Here is a 22521-nt window from a genome sequence, read left to right on the forward strand (position 1 = left end):
ACAGTAATCAACCCAAACTACAATTGTGACCCTCAGTGGTATCACACGGCGTTTCTGTTTTGGCCCCTTTGCAAGCATGATCCTGGTTGATTAGGGGGTGGATGGAATTAAAACCAAGCTTTTGGGGGCGGTAAATTTGTGCTGAGTTTTCTTTGTGGAGCCGCTTGCTTAAGGGGTGATGGTTCCTGATTTCCTGAGGTGTTTTGCAAGAGCTGAAACAAATGCATGTGTGTTGCACTGCTTGCTCTGTGACTGCTCTGCCTCATTTTTCTTTCTTTCTATTCCCAAGCTTATAATTTATTTGTTTGTTTATTGTTTAAAAAGGTTATCCCTTACTAACCTTTTCTGCTTCCCCTGCTTTCAGTTGATTTGCTGTGGGTAGGATTTGGAAGGGGGAAGGCAGCACTGTCCCTGTGTGCTGCTCATCTGTGGTTTGATGGGTCTGCACAGACCAAGTGCTGTGTATCTGTTGTCCCCACAAGTCTTTTTGGGACACCATTAGTACGCGAGTTAACTTAAGAAAGGAGGGAGCTAAAAGGATGTCCAAAGCTAAATACCCAGCTGGAAAGATGGACTTTCTTGAGGAAGTACTGCAAACCCCAAATCTGTATGGCTGGCAGGAGATGTAAAACCCATCTGCATAGTTCGGGAAGGATAAAACGTTAGTGAGAGAGCTGTGATGAGCAAGAATGGGATAATGAAGAAGGGGAAAGCCTTTAGCTAATTACACAGTCCAAATTTTTACTTAGTTGGCTCTGAAATGTGTGGAACAGTGAGATTGCTCACTGTGTCCATTGGGACCTAACCAGGGAAGCCCTAAAATCAGGAAATCATCTCTGACGTTTTTTCTACTCCTGACTGCAGAGCAGTTGTACTCTGGCATAGACGTTGTCCCATAGTCCTCACAGCTGATCTGGAAGGCTCAGTGGCAGGAGCAGTGGTAACGGGTGTCTTGTTTTTTATTTAGGAGAGCTGATGGATGGCCGGCGAGGGCTGGTCCCCTCCAATTTTGTTGAGCAAGTTGCAGATGATGACCTCATGACATTTCTGCCTCCGGAGCTGAATGATCTCACCCATAGCTCATACCAGGAGAAAAGTTTGGTCAGTGCAAGCACCAGCAGTGGAGATAAGAGTGAGTTGTCCATTGAAGAGAGTAGCATCAGCCTGCTGGCCAGCAGAGGAGAAGGAGACCAGGAGGAACCCATTAGTCACACAGCAGTGCCTTATCCAAGAAAACTGACTCTTATCAAGCAGCTTGCCAGGAGCATAGTTGTAGGCTGGGAACCACCTCTTTTGCCAGCTGGCTGCCCAGAGATACAAAGCTACAACATCTATGTGGATGAAGAGCTACGTCAGAACGTGAAGAGTGGCTTTCAGACCAAAGCAGTGATAGAAAAGCTGGATTTACACAGCAGGGCTTACCGCGTGTCCGTGCAGACGGTGACAGAGCGTGGCAGCTCTGATAGACTGCGCTGCACTTTCTTTGTGGGGCAGGATTTTGGCATGGCACCGACAATGCTCAAAGTCAGAAGTGTCACAGCCACGTCAGCAGAGGTCACGTGGCTTCCCTGTAACAGCAACTACAGCCATGGGGTGTATCTCAACGGGCAGGAGTGTGATGTGACCAAGCCGGGCGTGTACTGGTACACCTTCCGCAACCTGCAGCCCAGCACCCAGTATGTGGCCAAGCTGGAGGCCCGGCCCATGAAAACTCCTTGGGAAGAGGTGCCTAAGGGGCAGGAGCAGGACTCAGCTGTGATACACTTCACTACCCCTCTAGCAGGTACCGCAGGCCTCTGCACGTGGAGAGGTTATGCTCAGCTGGTCCTTTGCTGGAAAGCCATGGGGCAAAGGGAAGCAGCTTTGATTAGGTCCCCAAAGCCTGAGGCGCTGCACTGTTTTGTGTTAATGGTTTTCTTGCTTTATTTTAAAATTTTATTATCCTTTTTGCTTTCATTTGCTGGTTGGGCAGGGAAGAGATGGTTTGCCATGACCTTGCTCCAAGGGTTGCTGCATCTTGGCCTCAGCTACTTTTGCAAAGTTCTGTCTTCTGTGCATTAAAGCTTTCACAGAACAAGAGCACCTTATTTTCTCTGGTTCTGTCTGTCATTTTCCAGGACTGGCCTGGCTGTTGTAGTTCAGTTCTGCAGGGACAAGTCTAATTGGGAGTTTGCTCTTTGATTCTAAGCAGTGTTGAGCTTTATGCTGTAGCCAGACAAGCAAGAGGAAATTGTGTTTGGTCTCTCACAGGCACACCTGATGCTCCTTTGGATGTCCAGGTGGAAGCTGGTCCCTCTCCAGGTATCCTGGTTATCAGCTGGTTACCTGTCACCATTGATGCTGAGGGATCTTCCAACGGGGTCCGAGTCACTGGCTACGCTGTGTACGCGGATGGACAGAAGGTACTGGCTGTGCGGGGGGACTGGGGCTGCTGCCAGCGTGGCACGAAGTGTCAAACCTTAAGACATGGAAAGCTGGATCCAGGAAGGTGTCCTGAGGAAACAGTGACAGTCCTTGGCCTGGAAAAGAGTAACATCTGAGAAGGGACATTGGTTGGGCTGTGTGCTGCACACCGCAAAAGACATCTGTCCAGATTTTGGAGGTGCTCCTGGAGCAGGACCCTCATGCAGCAAAACAGCCTCCTCTGTTCAGCCCAGGCACTGACCTGAGCCTTTGGCCAACAGTGAGGCCCTGGGGTGTGGACAGAGGACGAGGACAAGTACACAGCCACCACCTGGGGCTTTCTCTTGAATGTGAAGAGTGAGGTGTAGTGATCCAGCATAAAGTTGGCATCCCTACAGCGTAGGCAGAATGGTAAGGGGGGGAATCTGCCCCTCTGCCATGCTTAGGTGAGACGCTGCCTGCAGAGCTGCCTCCAGCTCTGGGGCCCCCAACATTAGAGGGATGTGGAGCTGCTGGAGCGAGTCCAGATGAGGCCATGGAGATGCTTCAAGGGCTGGAGCCTCTCTGCTCTAGAGGCAGATCTGGGGGTGTTCACCTGGAGAAGAGAAGGCTCCAGGGAGACCTCAGAGCCCCTTCCAGAGCCTAAAGGGGCTCCAGGAGAGCTGGAGGGGGACTGGGGACAAGGGCTGGAGGGACAGGACACAGGGAATGGCTTCCACTGCCAGAGGGCAGGGATGGATGTGATTGGGAAGAAATTGTTCCCTGTGAGGGTAATGAGGCCCTGGCACAGATTGTCCAAAGAAGCTTTGACTGCCCCAGCCCTGGCAGTGTCCAAAGCCTGTTTGGACAGAGCTTGGAGCAGTCTGGGGTGCTCCAAGTGGAAGATGTCCCTGCCCATGGCAGGGACTGGAGCGAATTGGTTTTTAAGGTCCCTTCCAACCCAAACCATTGAATGGTTTTAACATACAAACACCCCAGGGTTCAGTACTGTTACTCATACAGCACATCCACGCTGTATTAAAAGTGTCCTGTCGTCTTGTACACACATGATGTTGTTTGAAGGAGCACAGTGCAAAACAGAATGATGCTGTGTTGCTCTTTTGTTGTTGCAATGCTTTTTCTTCTTCACAGGTCAAAAAAAGAGGAGGAGTCTGGGAAGGTAGTCAAAAGAGTGGCCTAAAAAAGGGGAAAGCTCTTTAAAGCTTAAGAAACAAGGAGGGCTAAAATCTGGAGTAGGAGTGAATATATTAATATTTTGTAGACTTTTCAGTTTCTCAAATTTCTTTTTAACTGTTCGTCTTTCCCAGATACTGTGCAGAAGGGTGGGTATTCTGCACAGCTTTGGGTTGGGAATTGTTCTTCTCATGAGGACGGAGCTGCGTGCAATAAATAATTCTTTCCTGTTCTTCTGCTTACAGGTGATAGAAGTTACTTCTCCAACAGCTGGGAGTGTCCTGGTGGATTTGTCCCAGCTTCAGATGTTCCAGGTGTGCCGTGAGGTTTCTGTGAGGACGATGTCTCAGTATGGGGAGTCCATGGATTCAGTTCCAGCCCAGATGTCCTCGGTCCTGCTGCGCTCCTCCCAGTGCGCTTCCCCTGTGTGCACCACTGGCCCCTCCAGACTGCCCCGGGGGGGCCCCAGGGCCTCGCTGCCTGCCCGCAGCCCGCAGCACACGCCCACGCTCCCACTCCGACAGAAACTTCTTGCTGAGAGCTCAGATGCCAAATTGACTGATCCCTCCTCCGGTCCTGTCGGCTCAGCACAGCCCCTGACAGAGAAAGCCTCTTCCCCACCACACCTCCCCTCGCCTACTGCTTCCTTGGTGCAGGCTCCAGGCACTTCCCCACAGGGGTCAAACACTGTGGGAGACAAGAAATGCCTGAGTGTGCCTCCCCAGCAGGCTGGCACAGTGCTCCCAGGGCAGGGCATGGAGCCTGGCCCTTCCCAGGAACTGGGATTGCAGCAGCCGGGTGAAGGGACAGAGGAGCAGGTAAGTGCTTACATCTCCTGCCCAGTGCCGGGTTTGCAGGGAAGGGCAATGGATCCTTTTTGAGGAGTGGAACAAGGTGGCACTGAGCGCCCTTCTGTGACACAGTGTTGCCTCTGGGCCATCATCCAGTGGTGGCAAACTATTGGTGAATTTTGGCTGCTCGTGTATCTGGGAGATGCAGCTCACCTCTTGATTCTGTTTGCTAGCAGATGAGGAACAGAGTGAGGAAGGGAAGAATTTGCAGAGCTAAAAGGTTAAAAGGATGTTCTCATGTTAGTCTGGCATTGCTGTGCTCTCTGACTTGAAGAGACCTTCTCCAGTTTGGTGGAATGGCACAAGACTGTGGTAGAGCACCTTAGTGGATGGCAGAGTGAGGCAGCTGTGGCTGCAGAACTGGCAAAACTGATCTGACACTGGCTATTTGGAGTTCCCAGTGGATGAGTGAAATTCCCAGTGGAATTCCCAGTAGGGTGGGTGAGTGCTTTCAGAGTTCTTTTAGGACGGTGGTGAGGATGTCTGAGAGCCATATAACGATGGTGAATGATTGCTCTGTGACCACGGGGAAGTGGCCCCTCCTGGTGTGGGATGTGTTACATCAGAGAAAAGGATCTATTTCCCATTCTGACTTCTGACATCAAAACTCATGGGAGTGCTTCAAACTGTTAAATTCAGCACAATTTTATTAATCATGGTGGTGTGACCTTGTGAAGGCTCAGAGTTAGGCTGAGACTTCTGGGAATTGCTGAAGCAACAGCAGCATGGTGGGCCCAAGCCAAAAGGCCAGCTCAATACCCAGAAGAACTGAGATGTTGCGTGCAAAATTTCAGTTGGATCAGCTTCTGGTCATTTGCAGCTCACAGTACCATGGGTCAACTGCTGGATTCATTTACCCACATTTCATAGAATCATGGAATGGTTGGGGTGTGAAGGCATATTAGAGATCACCTGGTGCATGACAGGGACACCTTCCATTAGGCCAGACTCCTCCAAGCCCCATCCAGCCTGGCCTTGAACACTTCCAGGGATGAGGAGTCTCCTGGTGTATTTGTCCCAGCTTCAGATGTTTGTTGTGTGCCAGGAGGTTTCTGTGAGAATGATATCTCAGCCAGTGGTTTCAGTTCCAGCCCAGATTTTCTTGTTTTTCTGTGAGCCTCTTACTGCACTTCACCTGTTTCCAGCATTGTTGCCTCCAGACATTCAGATGTCTGGTGTAGATGGCTGCACTTGTGGTGCTTGCTCTGCCTCCTTTGTGGAGACCAGTGAAATGGAGACAAGAAGGATGCAAAACATCCTTCTCGCTTGAGGTGTGTCTCTTCACTTGACTGTCAGCAAAGGGAAACAGGCAGGAAATCTGAGCTGTGAGATTGGGCATGAGATCAGGACTTCTGTCTGAGCCCAGGGGGCATTGAGAAACTTGACACTGCAATGTCCCGATGCCCCTGGGGTCTGATCCTTCGGTGTTTTTAAAGAATACCTGGTACATAAGGACATGGTTGTGCTCCACTGCAAAATGCAAGGAGGCTCCCTTGGTTAGAGTAAGAGAGAGATGGGATTGATGAAGGCCCACCTGCCTTACTCTACTTGTTTCTAGAGCTCTGTTTCTTCATCTCTCAGAGGTTTTCTTGGACTGGGTGGAATACAGGAGAAGACTTTTCTTTAGTTCTCACTAGGTGACCCAATCAGGACCTTGTTGTACTCTCTGTGTATATTATTCTTCATTAATTCCCCTTTTCTTCACACCCCAGGAAGTCCTGGAGAAGTATCCTCATCTCCAGCTCAAGCCAATGTGCCTGGTGGTGTCTAGGCCATTCCTCTGGCAGATGACAGTGGGAAATGACCAACAAGGTCATAACTTGGGCTCTTCTTTCTGCTCTGAAACTTGTTACTCTCAGCTGCAGCAATGGGCGCACTGTGTGTCTCCTGGGACCTGAGGACAGGGAGGGGTTTGTTCCAGGGCTGGCCAACATTCCCAGCTGCAAGTTGCCTGCCAAAATATTCATATGCCTACAGGAAAGAACACATCAGAGGGTCAAAGAATTTGGGGTTGTAAGATTCCATTCTGGTGCATAAGTAGTCTGAGACACCTCCCCTTGATTTCACTGTTGGTTTGTTTCCCAGATGGAGCAATCAAGAACAGCACCAGAGCTGGGAAGCCTCACCAACAGTGGGGTGAAGCTCCAAACAGAAACCTGCCAGGTGTGCTCTGTGGAGGAGGCACCCAAAGGTCCCAGTGCTGACATGGAGAGAGAGGCAGAGAAGCACCTGAGCCTAGAGCCCCTGTCCTCCCCCAGCCAGGCTGGGGGGACGCAGGACACCTTCCAAGACGGAAACACAAGTGGGAGCAGCTGCCAAGACTTCCCGAGGTTGTCTCTTGGCAAGGAGGTGATGAAAGAAGTGTCCAGAGTGAAAAGAGAGGTTTGTTTAACCTTGGTTGCATGTGTGTGCCTATGGAGGGATGTGAACTGTACTTGACCTCCCGAGTTTTCCAGCCCTAGGCAGTGCTGTTTTGCAGGCTGTGAAGCGAGGCTGATGGTGGTGTGTGTCCACACATGCCAGTCACTCCCTCGGGTACTGCCCACTTCCTTTCCTACCACACCTGGGCTGTGTATGTGCTCAGAGAAAGGAAAAATGCTCCTTTGTTGCTGACATAGAGTCTGGGGGAACTGACAAAATGTGTTTTGCTTTTCAACAGCAAGAAGAAAAACTGTTGGAAATGGGCCGCCGACAGCTGACCCTTTTCACTGAGCACAACCGGAGTTCTGACCTTTCGGATATTTTGGAAGAGGAGGAAGAAGATGAGCTGTCTTCAGAAGCTCTGGAAGAGAAGAAATGGGACCAGAGAGAGCCATGTTCCCAGGAGAATGGGGAAAAGGTAACTTGTCCTGAGTGCTGCTTGTGGGGAGCGCCAGTGCAGCCATCCCATGCCATCAGCTCACAGGAGGAGGGGATGGGCTGAGCCTTTCCTGAGGTCCTGCTACTCTGCTTTTATTCCCAGTGTTGGCTCAAGGTAGTAAAAACACAAGATCTTTGGGACAGGGAAGGGTGTTTGTTTATAATGAATGGAGCAAGGGTTTAATTAATTGGAAAAACACACGATGTGATGTGATGTGATGTGATGTGATGTGATGTGATGTGATGTGAAGTTTAAAATCCAGGGTTAAAATCAATGGTATTGATTGAGTTCTTAACACAGAATAGTAAACAGGGGACAGTCAACACTCTCAGGCACAGTTGGGGTTGGGGTGTCCTGTGCAGGGTCAGGAGTTCGCCTCAGTCCTTCTGGGCCACTTCCCATTCAAGATATTCCCTGATTCTGTGATTATTTGGCTTAGGCTTTGGTGCTTTCTGTAACCAGGGATGGCATGTAGGAGCAGAGCTGTGGCTTAACAGTTCAAATGCTGCAAGGGATGAAATCCTGCCTGGGCTGAGCTGTAAGTGACCAGCTTAATTCATGCTCAAAGAGTTAAAGCTGGTCTGAATGCACCTGAGGGAATGTGATTCCAGCTGCACGGCCTGGAACTGGTGTGTAACCATACAGATTACAGCAGTTGGAATGAATGTCCATGAGGGAAAACGCTGAGGGTGAGAGACTGGAAAATCAAAAAGCTTTGCAGGAAATGTGATATGCCTGGATGGCAAGAAAGCAGCCTCTCTTTAATTTTTCATGTGACCGAAGAACATCTGTAGTTGATGGTGCCCTGTGTGGCTGCCGGTCTGCAGGGGTGGGGCTGCTGAGCACTACATGGTAGCAGGCAATGTAGTGACTCTGGAATAAATTTCCTTTTTTCCTTCTGAAGAGGCTTCTTCTTCCCAGGTGAGGGATTGGACCTGCAGCACAGCACATCAGAAGCCCTCGGAGAGCCTGGTGGCTGGAGGGGCTGGGGCTGCCTCTGAAGGTTTTGGAAGGGCTTCCAGTTGTTGGGATTGGACTGGGAAAAATGGAAGAAAAACAAGTTTCCTGGAAAGAGAAGGAAGGAAATAAGTGCAATCAAGAACACTGTTGTGGGTTTTTTGGGTTTTTTTTTGTTTTTTTTTTTCTGGGTGTTTTATATGCCTTAATGTTTTTATTTGGTTGGATTTTTTTTTATTTTTTTTTTTCCTGAAAAGAAGCGCCAAAACCCTGCTTATGTCCTGTTGAGCTGAACAAACTGGTGCTTCTTGACTGGATAAAGTGGTTGTTTTCTGTGCTGGCAGTGTCAGAGTGAGGGTGACGAGATGCTGAATCGTGAGAGGACATGAGGGGCGGGAAGCTTTAGGGCACAGAGCTCCTGTTACTACCTTATGTATTGAAGGGGATATGACTGGAATGGGGCTCTTTTCTAGGATTCTGCATATTTAGCTAAATTTTCTATTACCTCAAGACTCCTCAGCCAACTCTTTAAGGATCCAGGGGATGAAAACACAGAGGGGTGCTGCTTTTAAAATGTTTATCCTCAAATGAGTTGTTTAATTGCTGAAACAATTTATTACATTAAAATCCCGAAGCAGAAGCCACAACTTTGCAAACAGCTAAAAGAAGTCTTACTGAACTTATTTTATGAATTGTATTTAAGAATTCTCCATATTCTTAATTGGTGCTAACAAGGCGGGAGCTTTGAGCATGTGTTCTGTAAAGGGAGTTTGAGAAAATTGAGGGGTTTTTGGTCTAGAGGAGTTGAGTGGGAGGTTTTGTAACTGCCTGTAACTATTTGCATGATGGTTAAAAGGATGAGAACTAAAGTCTTCTTGGTTTTGAAGATGATACATTAAAAGAGGCAGAAATCATGAGCTGTTTTTTGGGATGTTCACGTTGCAGATGAGTTCACACCTCTTTCCCAGGAGGGCGGTGCGGCCTTGGGACTGGTCCCCAGAGGGTTCAGGATCTCCATTCTTTGGTGTTTCCAAACCTCATCTAAGCAAAGACATGGATTTATTGTTGGCAACAGTCCTGCTGCAATTAAGGGACTGAATTGGAGACCTCTGGAGGCCCCTTCAACTAGTTCTAAATATAATTCAAGACCAACCTTTGCTTGGAAAAAGCTATAGAGATTGGAAGTAGCAGTAGACAGCTTGCAGCCACCTTTGTTTTTCCCACACTGTGGTTCAGTTTTTAATTATCTCTGAACAGACCTGCCCATGGCTGTAGATTAAAATGTCAGTAGCTACACATGCTTTGTAAGCTATTTGTAAGTGCCTTTAGAACACATAATGGTGTAACTTGTCAGGGAAGTTGAACAAGAGACTTCCAGGGTTATCTTACCTCCAAAATGACATTATGCACCTGGGATTTTACTTTTTATGTTGGTGCTAATGTAATAAGGAAGATACCCATAAATTCTACAGTTGATCCACAACAAATTTTAAAATTCAGCAGTGTTGTCCCCAAAATTTTCTGTAACCTGGTAGGCTCTCACCCATCTGTAAGTGAAACTCATGTCTGTGTGGCCCTTTGAGGTAAAGGGTTTTCCTTTTTTTTTTTTTTTTTTTTGTGGTAACTCTGCTCCTGGATTTGCAGACAGGAACCTGCAGTAGGGCTGCACTTTGCTAGGAGATGGGAGGGGCCCAGGCTGCAACATGTCCAAGGGGTGTCCTTCAGCACAAGGCTGTTCCCTGTGCTCCAGGGAGAGGACAGAGCTCAGGGGGACCCGTGGGTCCATGGGTGAGCACAGGCTGAGGCTCAGCCCTGTGGACAGAAGAGGCCACTCAACTCTGCCGTGGAGGGACGGTGCCTCTCCTGCCCCGTCCCATCCCGAGGGTGCCAAGCCATGGGGAATCATTCCTGTGGCAGGATGAGAGGTGCTGCAGGTAACTGTGTGTGTACAGGAGAGGCTGGGAGGGAGCTCCTCCATGCATTTGCTTTCCTCGCTTCCCCCCGCATTGCTGGTTCATCTGATTACTTTTGCCAGAAGATCCATCGCTCCCTCTGCCCCCTCCCCTTGCTTTGCTGCAGCCACCACTCCATCCTGCTCTGCTGGGAGGGAATCAGGGTCACTTTGCCTCTTGTTTTAATGTTTATTTCCTCTCTTTTTTCCTTTGCTTGTCCTGGCTGTGGCTTTTCTCGGGGTCTGGGTACAGATGGATCTTTGTGATACTGACAGCGATGAGGAGATTCTGGAGAGGATCCTGGAGCTCCCGCTTCAGAAGAGCCACTGCAAGAAGTTGTTCAGCATCCCTGAAGTGACTGAGGATGAGGATGAAGACGAGGATGAGAAGGGTGTTAGAGAAGAAAAGACAGACCCTCAAGACTCCTTGGAAACACAAACATACCGTTCAGGAGGAACAGAGAAACCACCCAACAGCAAGGAGCCATTTCCAAAGGAAGATGGGAATAACACCTCCATAGATGTGTCTGTTCAGACTCCACAGGGGGAGCACAGTGCTAAGGAGAGCAGAGCAGATGCAGACCATGCAAATCCTGCCTTTGGCCAGCTAGCTTTCAGTCAAAAGAAGGCACACTGGAACTGGGGCTCTCAGGAGAACGATCCAAAGTCTGGGAGTGGGACAAGTCCCTCTTGGAGCAAGAAGAAGGGAAATAATTATCGAGAGAAGATCTGGAGTCGGCCTGAGATGAGTAGGAAGAGACAGAATGATCTTACAGAGCACTGCAGTCGTCTGCTGGGCAACTACAGCCAGATGGGGAGTGGGTTATACAGAGCTCCCAGTCTCAGGGAGGAGCTGGATGTTGTCAGTAGTGCTGGAGGGAAGGAGGGGTTGGATTTGTTCAGCCGGGCCAGACAAGGCACCTTACGGAAAAAAGCCCCAAGAGCCATGAGATCAGTGGGGACAGAACCTGCTGTGATGGCAGTGCACTGCCCCAGCCCCAGGAGCCTGGAAATAGACGTTGAATATGACTCCGAAGATGATCAGGATTCAACCTGTGCATCCTCCCCAGAGAGCAGGCTGTGGCCAGAGAGGTCCCAGAGCAGCCAGGGGGACTGGAGTGATTGTCCCAGTCAGTCTGAGGTTGCCCACCCAGGTGGCAGAAGGGACCTGACCAGGCTGGAGATGATGGAAGAGCAGGGTATGGAGTGGGCCGGGTCTCCGAGCCGGCACCTACAATTCTTCTGCCGGGAGAAGGAAGCGCCAAGGTGTGAGAGCAGTTCTGAGGAGCAGGGCTGGGAGTTGGACTGTAAGTCAGCTGGCTGGAGACGGAGGCTCGAACATTCTTCGAAGGGGATACGTAGCACCTCCTTGCAAAAAAGGGTTGGGTGACTTTTCCTGTTCTGGCTTTGAAGCGGCTTGCAGTGGCGCTGGCTTCCCTCTGCTTCGCTGGCCTGTCTGTATCTTGCTTTGTTCAGTGTTGTCCAGAGAAAGGACTGTCCTCTAGGATTGTCTGGAAGAATATCTAAGAGATTCTGTAGTTCTGTGCTGCTCCGTGGCTTTTCTTGTAGTAGCTGCTTCTGCTTTTCCTGCTCCCTGACCAAGTGTCACTGATGCAGTATTCCTTTTCACACTGGGTCTCCCTCCCCACGGCAGGAGGGTGCGGGACCCAAACGAAAACCCCGGTTGCAATAAGCAGATTGGTGAAAGCTTTGTGTAGCTGCTGACTGTAATGTCATTGCCTCCCCTCGAAATGCTCTTTCCTGCATCTTTACCCTCACCAAGGGGATCTTCACTGGTGCCTGGCAAGGTGCCTGCCTGTTCTCAGTTCTGTTTTCCAACTCCCTTGGTCTTTCCAGCTCTAGAGTGTCCCGGAAGAGGAATGTTGCATTTGGATGCACTGCTCTTTGTGGAGTGCGTTTGGGCTGAGCGCTGTTCAGGGAGTTGGAAGGCAGAGTCTGCTACTAATTCTCTGGTGGTTCCAATTGCAGATATCCAGTCATAAAGATTCCAGGGGCCCGGAGCTGCCCAGCACAGCCACTTGGCAGGCTCCTAGCAGGAGACGGAGCAAGGGCGTAAGAAGAAGCCAAATGCAGAAACTTTTGCTCTCTAGTCCAGGTGAGCAGGGGAGAGAGGTGGGCAGCAGGAGAGATGGAAGTTCCTGGGGATGGCTTGGGAGAGGCTGGCAGGCAGTGCCTGGGCCACGCAGGGCTGGGGCAGGGCTGACCTTCTCTCTGCTATGGCCCTTCTGTGCACAGGCCCTCCAAAGAGCACTGCTCCCGAGAGCTCCGGCAGAGATGATGACGTTCGGATCTTTGTGGCTCTCTTTGACTACGATCCTGTCTCCATGTCTCCTAATCCTGATGCAGCAGAAGAGGAGCTCCCATTTAAGGAGGGGCAGATCCTGAAAGTAAGAACTTAGTGAATCTCCTACCCTATGGATCTGTCTGGTGTTCAAGGGCCAGCGTAAACCTTGGGAGGTCTACAGCTTCTTCACGAGTGAAGTAGCGGGGCAGATGCTAATATCTTCTGTCTGGTGACCTTATGGAATGGCTAGAGCTGTGTCAGGGAGGGTTAGGATGGATTTTGGGAAAGGGAATGGGCACATCCCCAAGGCTGCCAGATCTCCAGGAGCATTTGGGTGCCACTCCCAGAGATGCGCGGGTGGGATTGTTGGGGTGTGTGTGCAGGGTCAGGGGCTGGACTGGGTGATCTTTGGGAGTCTCTTCCAGCTCAGGATATTCCATGATTCTTTCTTTGTGCAGCTCAGTCACAGCAGTATAACCAGTCTATTCCCCTTTGCAGGTTTGTGGAGACAAGGATGCTGATGGTTTTTACAGGGGGGAATGTGCTGGAAGGGAGGGATACATTCCATGCAACATGGTGTCAGAAGTCCCTGTGGAGATCAGTGAGCTCAAGCAGCAGCTCCTAAAGCAGGGGTTCCTGCCTGTGGACACGGAGAGCCCAGGTACTGTGTGTGTGTGGGTGCCCTGCTCCTGTGGTTCTTTGCTGGAATGTTGGAAGCTCAGTCTTTCATATGTGGCCAGTGCAGCTACCAAACCCATCTGGAGGACTATCCCTGGATCTGCAGCCGGGTTTAGTGGCTGCTCCACAGCAGGGGAATCTGGCTGGATGTGGGTGTTCCAAGCTCTCAGTTCATCCCTGACTCCACTGCAGCATTTGCAGCTGCTGCAGCTGCTCCTGGGCTTGAGATGTATGAATTCAGCACAAAGTGAGGCTGAGCCTCGCTAGGGACAGGGGAACAGAAGTGTTTGAAGAACAGCTGAAGTATGTGAACAAGAGTTTTCACTCTGTTCTCTCCTTCGTTTTAAAAACCTGTGACTGAACTCTTGGGACCTTGCTCTTGGGTGGGAGAATCTGTGACTTGGGAATGAAGATGAGGAAGGGGGAGAAAAGGTGTAAGACAACAAGGCAGGCCAGACAGGAGTGTACAAGGAGCAGACCCGGTGGTTGGCTTCCTCCTTTCTTACTCCCTGAAGTATGTAGTCAGTGCTTTGTGTACTGCAGAGGCTTTCCTGTTCCTTCCCACTCATGTACTCGTAGGAGAGGGAGCAGCCCTGGGGTGTGCAGCCAGCACAGCTCAGGCTGACTCTGGCTCAGTGGCTGTGAGCTGCCCCTGCTGTGAATACTGGTGTCCCAGTGCCTGTCCCTCATGCCTCCCACCTCTCATCCTGCACTCCTCCGTGCACCCTCTACTGCCAGTGCTGATGGATGGATCTGCTCCACTTGTTAAAACACCAGGATATTCCTGGTTTGGCTGGTCCCTGTTTCCCTGCTAGTTCAGCAGTGAAAAACAGCACAGGTGTTGGTCATGGCAGAGATAAGTCCTGACATTGCCTGAGCTGGGGAAAAAAAACAAACCAAATCAACCTAAAAATAAGAAAACTCAAGAAAAAAAAGGAGCAATCAATTTTTTTCCTATTTCCATAGTGGGAGACCCAGTATCCAGCTCTAACAGACCTTTAAGGTCTCCTCCCACCCAAACCATTCTATGATTCTGAGGGGCTGACAGTGCCCAGCTCCTAAGTGTTGCTCCCAGCAGTTGATCCTGTGGAGCACAGGGATTGAAGGAGCCTAATGCTTTCACTGTGTGATTTCTTGGATATATTTTTTCTTTGGCCTCTCCCATGTCTGAGGAGAGGAGATTTGAGTAAGGTGCTTTTCACATCCATACTCTTTCTCCTGTGTATATGCCAGAGCTGGTTGGATGACTCTGGTGGCCTGTGTCCCTCGGTGGATACACAAGGCACTCTCTGCCCTGCACTCACTGCATAGTCTTGAAAGAGTAAAGGATTTTAATAGCTCTGAGACTTCATTAAACGTGACGGGTTTGAAAGTTTTGAGGAAGGTGGTGGTAATCAATAAGATGGGTGTGCAGGGAGGGACTGTAGGTTTGGCACTGGTGGGGGAGCACCTCAAATCCTTGGTGCAGTTCTGGGTCTCTCTTGGCAAGGACACTGAGGTGCTGGAGTGTGTCCAGGGCAGGGAACAGAGCTGGGGAAGGGTCTGGAGCCCCAGGAGCAGCTGAGGGAGCTGGAAAGGGGCTCAGCCTGGAGAAAAGGAGGCTCAGGGGGAACCTTGTGTCTCTGCACAACTCCCTGACAGGAGGGGACAGCTGGGTGCAGGTTGGACCTGATGGTCTCAAAGGTCTTTTTCCAACAGCAGTGATTCTCTGATTCCTTGGCAGTTGGGCTGGCTTTACCTCTGCTGTTTTCGTGCTGCCATAAGCCCCTATCACAGCCTTGTAACTGTGACAGGAAATGCCTTGGAGGGGTTTTTCTGGGCACTCCGCAGGTTCATTTGGGATTTCATCCAGTCCTGACTGTGCTCAGTGCAGAAGCTTTAGCTAGACACCTGGGATTTTTCAGGTGCTAATGCTAGAAGGTTTTATTTTGTCCTTATGGTGCTGCTTCTGAAAGCTCCAGAGCATCCACGTCTGTCTGCTGTGACCTGTGGAGTAGCGCTAAAAGGCATAAGTAGAGTGTGGATTTCTCTGTGTATTTGGAATGTGGATCATGCCTCATCTGAGTCCACATATGGGAGGCATGTCATCTGTCCCCTGTTCACTATTCAAGATGCCTCTCACTTTCCATCCACTGTCTGTTTCTCTTGTCTATTTATTTGCTTTTTTGGTGTTTTTATTAAGGAATTGGCACATTTTCTCCACCTCCACGCCGCCAAACCGTCCCTCCTCCAAAACCCAGACGCTCCAAGAAAGGTGTGTGTCATTCACTGCTTCCTCTTTGGTTTTTGCTATAGGATTACAGACTGCATTGAATTTTTACTGCTTGCTTTCAGGACCCTCAGATGTTTGTACGACTGCTAGGAAGTGGAAAGAGAGCCCATCCCTTTGCTGGTGTTAAGTTTTTAACAGCAGTGATGTCTTTTATAGTTTGGAGCTTGACCTCTGCTGCTTGTTATGTTCCTGAGTTCTGATCACTGGTGTAGACTTCGAGTTGCATGAACAGTTTGCTTCTGTTGTTTGCTGTCTTGGTGTTCTTTTTACTGTTTGTCAGTTGTGTCATGTGGTCACTGTTGGAGATGAGCTCTTACTGATGAGGCGTTTCCTTTCCCCAGCAGCGCTGGACAAACAGGAGTACAAGTCTCAGCCAGGTGAGAATCGCTTTTACTGGAAAGTAGGTAATGCAGGAATTACAGATGTGTTTTGTGTTCAGGGGCCGGTGTGACACCCTGTGGTGCTGCTTCAGAGCACAGTAATGAGAGGTTTTAGTTCTTTTTGTTTGATGGTGGGTGCAGAATGCTTTGGTTGAGCAGGGGATGCTTGCAGGGGGTGTGCACCTGTTGTTGTGCTGTGGGAGGAGCAGGGCAATCTCTCACTCATCACATGCTGTAGTCCCTATGATCCAAGGGACACTGAGAGGGTGCTCCCTCTGCTGAGGTGCATAATCTGTTGATATTCAGAGAGGCCAAGTCTGCAAACCCTTTGCCAGCCCATCCAATACTGACCCAAAGCAGGGTTTAAATCCATGAATGTGTGTTTCTGTAGCACCAGGCTTGGCTTTTATAGGCTCAGGGCAGGTCAGTAGGTAACAGGTCTGAGCAGGCAGAAGATTGTGGATGGCAAGGCCTGCCTGCACTTCCCTATGTGCTGGTCCTCGGCCCTTGGAGGATAAATTTTGTAGCTTAATAGCAAAACATTGTGTAGTGGGAGGAGAAATGCCACTTCAAGACACTGTAGAGACAGCTGTCCTGGGTATATATATATGTGTGTGTGTGTGTAAATAGGAAATGTAAAATAAAACATTCCTGTACATATAGACAGAGCACGGGGATGGGGGGATGTTCCCACTTTTGTGCTTATGAGGTAATGAAGAAGATCGGAAAACTGCTTTACCAAATGCCTCTAAAGTCCCTCTCCACTCAGTTTCCCCCAGTATTCTTTTTGCTCAGACCACTGCAAGAAGGGTGAAGGAGTTGCCATGATCTGGGATTTTGTCCTAGTATTTCCATCTAAGAATATTTTAATTTTCTCCTGCAGGACAGAAATATAAAGACATTGAAGCAGAGCTGCTGACTCCTCGCAGGATGGTGGCTGCCTTTGACTACAATCCTAAGGAGAGCTCTCCAAACACAGATGTGGAGGTAACCACCATCTGCTCCCTCCTTTTCAGAGGTTTCTTCTTCCTATCTCTTTTTCCCTTCTCTCCCAAGACACTCAGAACTTTGGTCCAACTAGAGCCTCAGTGAAATTCTGTGAGTATTCATGGCATCCTTTAGTGATCAGACAGGACTGAGTAGATCTGGGGTGGGAGGAAGCAACTCCTTCTGGTAGCAACTGAGGAAACACTGGGCAAAGGAAAAACCTGCTTAAGGGTTTGAAAGCACTTTTGACACTTAATTTGAGCACGACTTTTGAGTTAAGTATCTGTGTAGGTCTTTGTTTCAAGCAAAAAGATTTAGCTCCAGTTAAATGGACTCGTTTGCAAAGTTCTTGTTTGCAAGCAATATATAGAATCACAGGATCATGGAGTGGGATGAGTTGGAAGGTATCTTAAAGCCCATCTCATCCCACCCTCTGCCATGAGCAGGGACACCTTCCACTAGACTGAGCTGCTCCAAGCCCCTTCCAACCTGGCCTTGGACACTTCTAGGGATAGAAAGGGATATAATCTGAGCAGGGAAGGATACAATCCAAACAGTATTTTTATGGATAAGTCTGTTCCAGGTAGAAAGGAGGCAATGCAGAAGCCTTTCTGCAAAAAGAGATGAGCACATGCTCTGTTCTCTGTTCCTCCCAGCTGTGTTAGCTGTGTTAGCACTCTGAGCAAACAAAAATAGGAGGTTTGGATTCACATCCTTTCCCTTCATCCACACAGGAGTGTCTGGCTAGCAGAGGGCACAGTTCAGGGAATGCTTGCTTCCCAAGCTGTGTTTCCTGCCCAGAGAGAGACAGCCGTGGACAGGGTGTTCTAGGGCTGGTGGAATATCTTGGGGGAGACACAGTGTATATATCCCACCACCAAACACTTTTGAACCCTTGTCACTAAGGAGATGACTGGACTTTTTGCAGTGATTTGCTCTTGTCGAGCTTTTTTGGACAAGACCTCAAATTACTGGAACAAGCACGTGCAGTTCTGTGGGAGATGCTCCACAGGAGTGATCTACAGCCTCAAGAGATTAAATTGAGGACTAGGGATATAATATGGTAAATATATTGGAAGTAGATCCCTTCCAGCTGACACTTGTAAAGTGACAGAGTGCCTTGAGTGGGACTCAGCCTGTTTGGAGCCTCCACTGGGCAGCTTCTTCCGTTAAAAGAGACAGGTGACACCTTTGTCTATAGCCTTGTGCCCCGTGGAGCATGTGCTGTGGTGTCTGACAGGACAGAGTGTGCAACAGCAAAGGGTCTCTGTGCTGTGCTTCTGTTCCGTGTCCAGGTTAAACCTCCCTGCTAGTGACTAATCCCTGAATACAGAGCAGGCTCATCCAAGGGAGCAGGATTTGTAATTATACTTTCAGAAATTGAAGGTATTTCTGCTGCTTGCTGAGCTTGTCCTCAGTGCACTTTTCCAGAGCAGGTGGTAGGTACTATTTTGAAACCTTATTAAAATTGGTTTAAAAATGGGCTTTGCTCTTGTCTTAATTTATAAAATGCTTCCCTAGCAGTGAATGCCAGAGTTATCCACTTCAGTTTCCCTCCTGCATCCTGGTCCTGCAAGACTAAAACAGTGGGTTTCCTCCCTTGGAGTGAAATTGGGCAAGAAGCCGAGAGGAGCCTGTGTTCCTGGTGAGAAATTCCAGGCAGTGCTTCTCCTGTGACCTCTGTTTTCTGGCTCTTTGCAGGCTGAACTGACCTTCAGTGCTGGGGACGTTATCACTGTCTTCGGGTCCATGGATGATGATGGATTCTACTATGTAAGTGCAGGCCTTGGCAAGGTCTTGTGGTTACTCTGGAAATTGTTGGAGTTTGTGGAGTGGCAGGGAAGCAGAAATCAGGGAACCAAGTATTCTGCTTTTGGAAAAAAAAAAAAAAAGAAAAATCTCTCTCTACGTAGTGCAGGGCAGCCTGTTTCTGGTGCTCATTTTTCCTGCTGTATTACAGAGTCTTGGAATGGTTTGGGGAAGAGACCTTAAAGCTCATCTTGTTCCACCCCCTGCCATGGGCAGGGACACCTTCCACTATCCCAGAGTGCTCCAAACCCTATCCAACCTGGCCTTAGACACTTCCAAGGATCCAGGGGCAGCCACAGCTTCTCTGGACACCCTGTGTCATGGCCTTGGCACACTCATAGCTGGGAATTCCTTCCCAATATCCCATCTCACCCTGCCCTCTGGCAGTGGGAAGCCATTGTCCCTTGTCCTGTCTCTCTGTCCCTTGTGCAAAGTCCCTCTCCAGCCCTTCTGGAGTTCATTTAGGCCCTGTAAGGGGCTCTTTGGTCTCCCCTGGAACCTTTTCACTTCCTAGTGAACACCCTGAGGTATCCCAGCCTGGCTCCAGAGTGGAGGGGCTCCAGCTCTGGGAGATCTCCATGGCCTTTAAATGTCCCAGTGGTTCTGAGTTTATTTTTTGGCATCAATTGCCTGCAGGTTTCCCAAAGCTTTGTCTGCATTTTTCCATGCACACACCAGCTGAATCAACACCTACTCAGAGCTAACATTTCGCCAGGCACTCTCACACCTGGGCCAGAGGCTGGAATGGTGATCCAAGTGAGCAGACACACTCCTGGGGCTCTTCCTGCCCTTCAGCTGTATGCAAAAGTTGAGCCTTGGCCCTTGGATCGCTCACCTCTTCCTGCATGGGAAACAGTGTGCCTTCACACATCAGATTTGAGGTTGAGCTCCAGGTTATGTCTGAGAGCATCACTAGGAATGTTTTGCTTGATCCTTTTATTGTGTTGGACAAACAGCATTGCTGGGGTGGGTTTTGTCTCACCCAACCACCTCCTGTTGACCTGGATACATATTTGTAGGGATATGATAGTGTAGCTCTGGGCCTCTGTGATCATGAATGCAATGCCTACAGGACATTGTGCCAGTACTGCCACATTCTTTAAAGACATCAGTAAGTACCAGGGCAAATCAAAGGCCTCTAGGGCAGCAGTGGCACAGTCTTATTCCAGTATGGTAGTGGAGATTCTGAGTTGGTAGAAATCACCTTTGTCACAACTTGCTGTCATCTTCCTTTATTCTCTTCTGTATTTCTGTGCTCTGAATTGTTCCAGAACTAAGCAAGGTTGTGAGTTACGGAATTTTCTGTGGATCTTTTCTCCCTATGTGGGTGTGTTCTGGACCTGTCTCAGCCCACAGCCCAACCTTCTCTGCAGGGCACTGCATCTCGAGTGGTTATTTATTTCTCCAGGAAAGCTGCTGTGAGAATTGAATGTTGATCTTGCAGGGAGAGCTGAAACAACAGAGAGGGCTTGTCCCATCCAACTTCCTGGAAGCTGTCCCTTTGGATGGAGACGTGGCCAAGGAATTCCACTCCAAAGATAAAGAAGCTTCTCCACTGAGTGCTGAGAGCCAGGTGAGATGTGTGACTGCATGACACTGCCATCTAGGCAGGGGTGTGTCTGGAGCCTGGGCATTGCATGGCATGCAGCACCCATGGAATCACTGAACTTACTGCATGCAGCTTGTTCATCCTAAGGGGTGCTGGGGGCTCTTCCAAAAGATTTACTTGTAGTGCAGAAAGTGGCACAAAACAGCATCTGCTGGGACCCCAGTGTGGTTAAGTGGGCAAGGAGCATTCAAATCCCACCAGCAAATTGTTTAGATCCACTAAAAGGTCCGTGGGGAAATGCTACTGGAAGGAAAGTTCAACCAGCTCGCCACCTGCATGAAATTCCCTAAATATGATTATATCCATGCCAAAGAGTTCTGGAATTAGCAATGCCCAAACACCAATGTTATTCCATGCACCCCAAGTTAGATATACCTTAATCCAGGCTGAGGTTTTCCTGGGTAAATTCACAACACACTGAGGAGTTTCCCAAACACATCTGGGGAATGCATCCTATGATTTCAAAAGCATCCCCCAGAGTCAAGGAATTCAAAGGTTAAATTAACTCCTTGCATTGTGTTGCTGAGACTCTTGGAATAAAGGCTGAAGTGGGGGATTGGGGCCATGTCAGGGGCTGAGGCTAAAAGTGTAGCAGCTCCTTTGTCATTCCTGGACTCCTGTGCTGTCTCACTGTAGAGTGGGGGGCAGGAAGGACCCAGCTTGGTCCCAGCTCACATGGGCTCAACCTTCAGTCCTCTTGGGAGGTTGTTGGCACTGTCGTGTGGTGCCAGGCCCACATGAGCCAGAGCAGGTTGGCTTTGAGCCATCCTTAGGGAAGTAGGGGGCTCTGAATCCCTGAATCCTGCTCTTTTGAACTCTCCACTGGTTCCATCCCAGCTTTCCTGCTCTCTGCAGCATTTCTTGGCCTTTTTTTTCATGCTCAGCTCTTCCCGTACTCTGTATCCATCTCTCTGTCTTCAAATGCTGCCTGATCTCCCTTCACTTTAGCCCCAACCCTTGCTTCCAGGCATTCCAGGCTTTGTGGGTACAGGATTTGCACTCCAGCCTTGATGCCTTCTCGGGCAGAGCAGCCTTGCTCAGAGAATGAGGTTTGTGGGCAGTTTGTTGGATCTTCTGCTGACCTCAGCAGCTCTCTGGGGTCCTTGTCCTTACTTCCCTGTAGAGGATACTAGTCCTTGCTGGGGAATGACAGGTTAATCAGCTGTTACTGCCAGGGTTTAAGAGCCCTGAGGTCACCCAAGTCTAACCTCCCTGGGAGTTAACAGGGATGCAGACTGGGGTTCTTTCTTCAGTTTCCCTCTCAAAATTATCTACTCTTAGCAAATTACTCATCTGTTGAAATAGAGGGTGCCAAAGGAGACCTCAACCAGTAAAATCAAGGTGGAATTCTAAGTGTGGTTAGTTCAGGTTAGTTCAGGGGGAGTTCAGGTAACCTTGTCTGCCACTTGCAGGTGTGAAGGGTTTGCAAAGCCAAACGCACTTTTCATCTCTGCTCTCTGCTGCTGAGTTCAGTGGGTGACTGATTCCCTGGACAGCAGTTTGGCTGACATATCCCTGCATGCTGAAGGTTGGAAGCTCTTTTCCTATGTTCCATGACATTTTTTTAAACAGAAGCACCTTTCAGGTGTGTAAAAATAACCCATATAAAATACAGACACATTTCTAGTCCTCTGTGCCTGAGATCCAAGGCAGCCTCCCCTTACACTGGCTCTGACTTTGGGGTGCATAGAGCAGGAACTTGTTGGATTTGGTACTTTTGGTACTCTCCTGATCCATGAACTGCTGCTCTCCGTCTGTAACTGGGGGACTGGAAAATTCAGATATTGATGATTAAACCGATTTTATTTCAGTGGGAATCAGCTTGAACTCCCTAGGCATGACTGTGCTTTGGCTGCTTCTGCATCATGCCATCCTGGCTCCTGTCCTGCTGCCTCCCTGCTTCTCCTGGACACCTGTCCCAGGGGATCCTGGCTCAGCATCCCCGGCATTCCTCCCACTTGTGCTTTGCAATCCAGACCTGTCTAAACGGCTTCCACACAGGAAGGGCACATTTGCTCCCTGTTAAAAGTGGTGTATTTACCCTGCTCAGAGCCAAACTGGTATTAATTAACTGCATTTAAGTGTGTTTAGTGATTCTTGAGGAGACAGAACCTAACCCCACAGTGGTTTTGGCTGTTACAGCAATCACACCATCCCAACCTGTGGGCAGAAAACCTCATGGGGAAGGCAGGAGAAAGAAATACCTCCTGTAAAACACATATTCCATATCCATCCCTGAGCAGGAATGAACTCTCCCAGTGATACAGCCATGCCTGAGGCTTTCCA

The 22521-nt window shown here is 49.3% G+C and overlaps 1 protein-coding gene across 7 annotated transcripts in view; it reads left to right on the top strand.

Annotated features, from left to right (window-relative positions):
• TSPOAP1 (TSPO associated protein 1) overlaps positions 1-22521 on the top strand; it is a 66770-nt gene that overhangs the window by 38934 nt on the left and 5315 nt on the right. For 3 of the 7 annotated variants that reach the window (XM_040082154.2, XM_040082155.2, XM_040082162.2), the window contains 14 exons: positions 968-1783; positions 2251-2402; positions 3822-4394; positions 6513-6809; positions 7087-7266; positions 10449-11576; positions 12185-12311; positions 12452-12603; positions 12999-13161; positions 15361-15432; positions 15792-15827; positions 16714-16817; positions 18519-18590; positions 20071-20199. In XM_040082154.2, the coding sequence (XP_039938088.1) occupies positions 968-1783; positions 2251-2402; positions 3822-4394; positions 6513-6809; positions 7087-7266; positions 10449-11576; positions 12185-12311; positions 12452-12603; positions 12999-13161; positions 15361-15432; positions 15792-15827; positions 16714-16817; positions 18519-18590; positions 20071-20199 (4001 nt within the window). Of the gene's footprint in view, positions 1-967; positions 1784-2250; positions 2403-3821; positions 4395-6512; positions 6810-7086; positions 7267-10448; positions 11577-12184; positions 12312-12451; positions 12604-12998; positions 13162-15360; positions 15433-15512; positions 15766-15791; positions 15828-16713; positions 16818-18518; positions 18591-20070; positions 20200-22521 lie in introns of those variants that run through there. The other 4 variants (XM_040082153.2, XM_040082160.2, XM_040082159.2 and 1 more) reach the window with 4 other exon arrangements.

Source organism: Hirundo rustica, chromosome 19, assembly GCF_015227805.2.
Source record: "Hirundo rustica isolate bHirRus1 chromosome 19, bHirRus1.pri.v3, whole genome shotgun sequence".
Classification (NCBI taxonomy): Eukaryota; Metazoa; Chordata; class Aves; order Passeriformes; family Hirundinidae; genus Hirundo; species Hirundo rustica.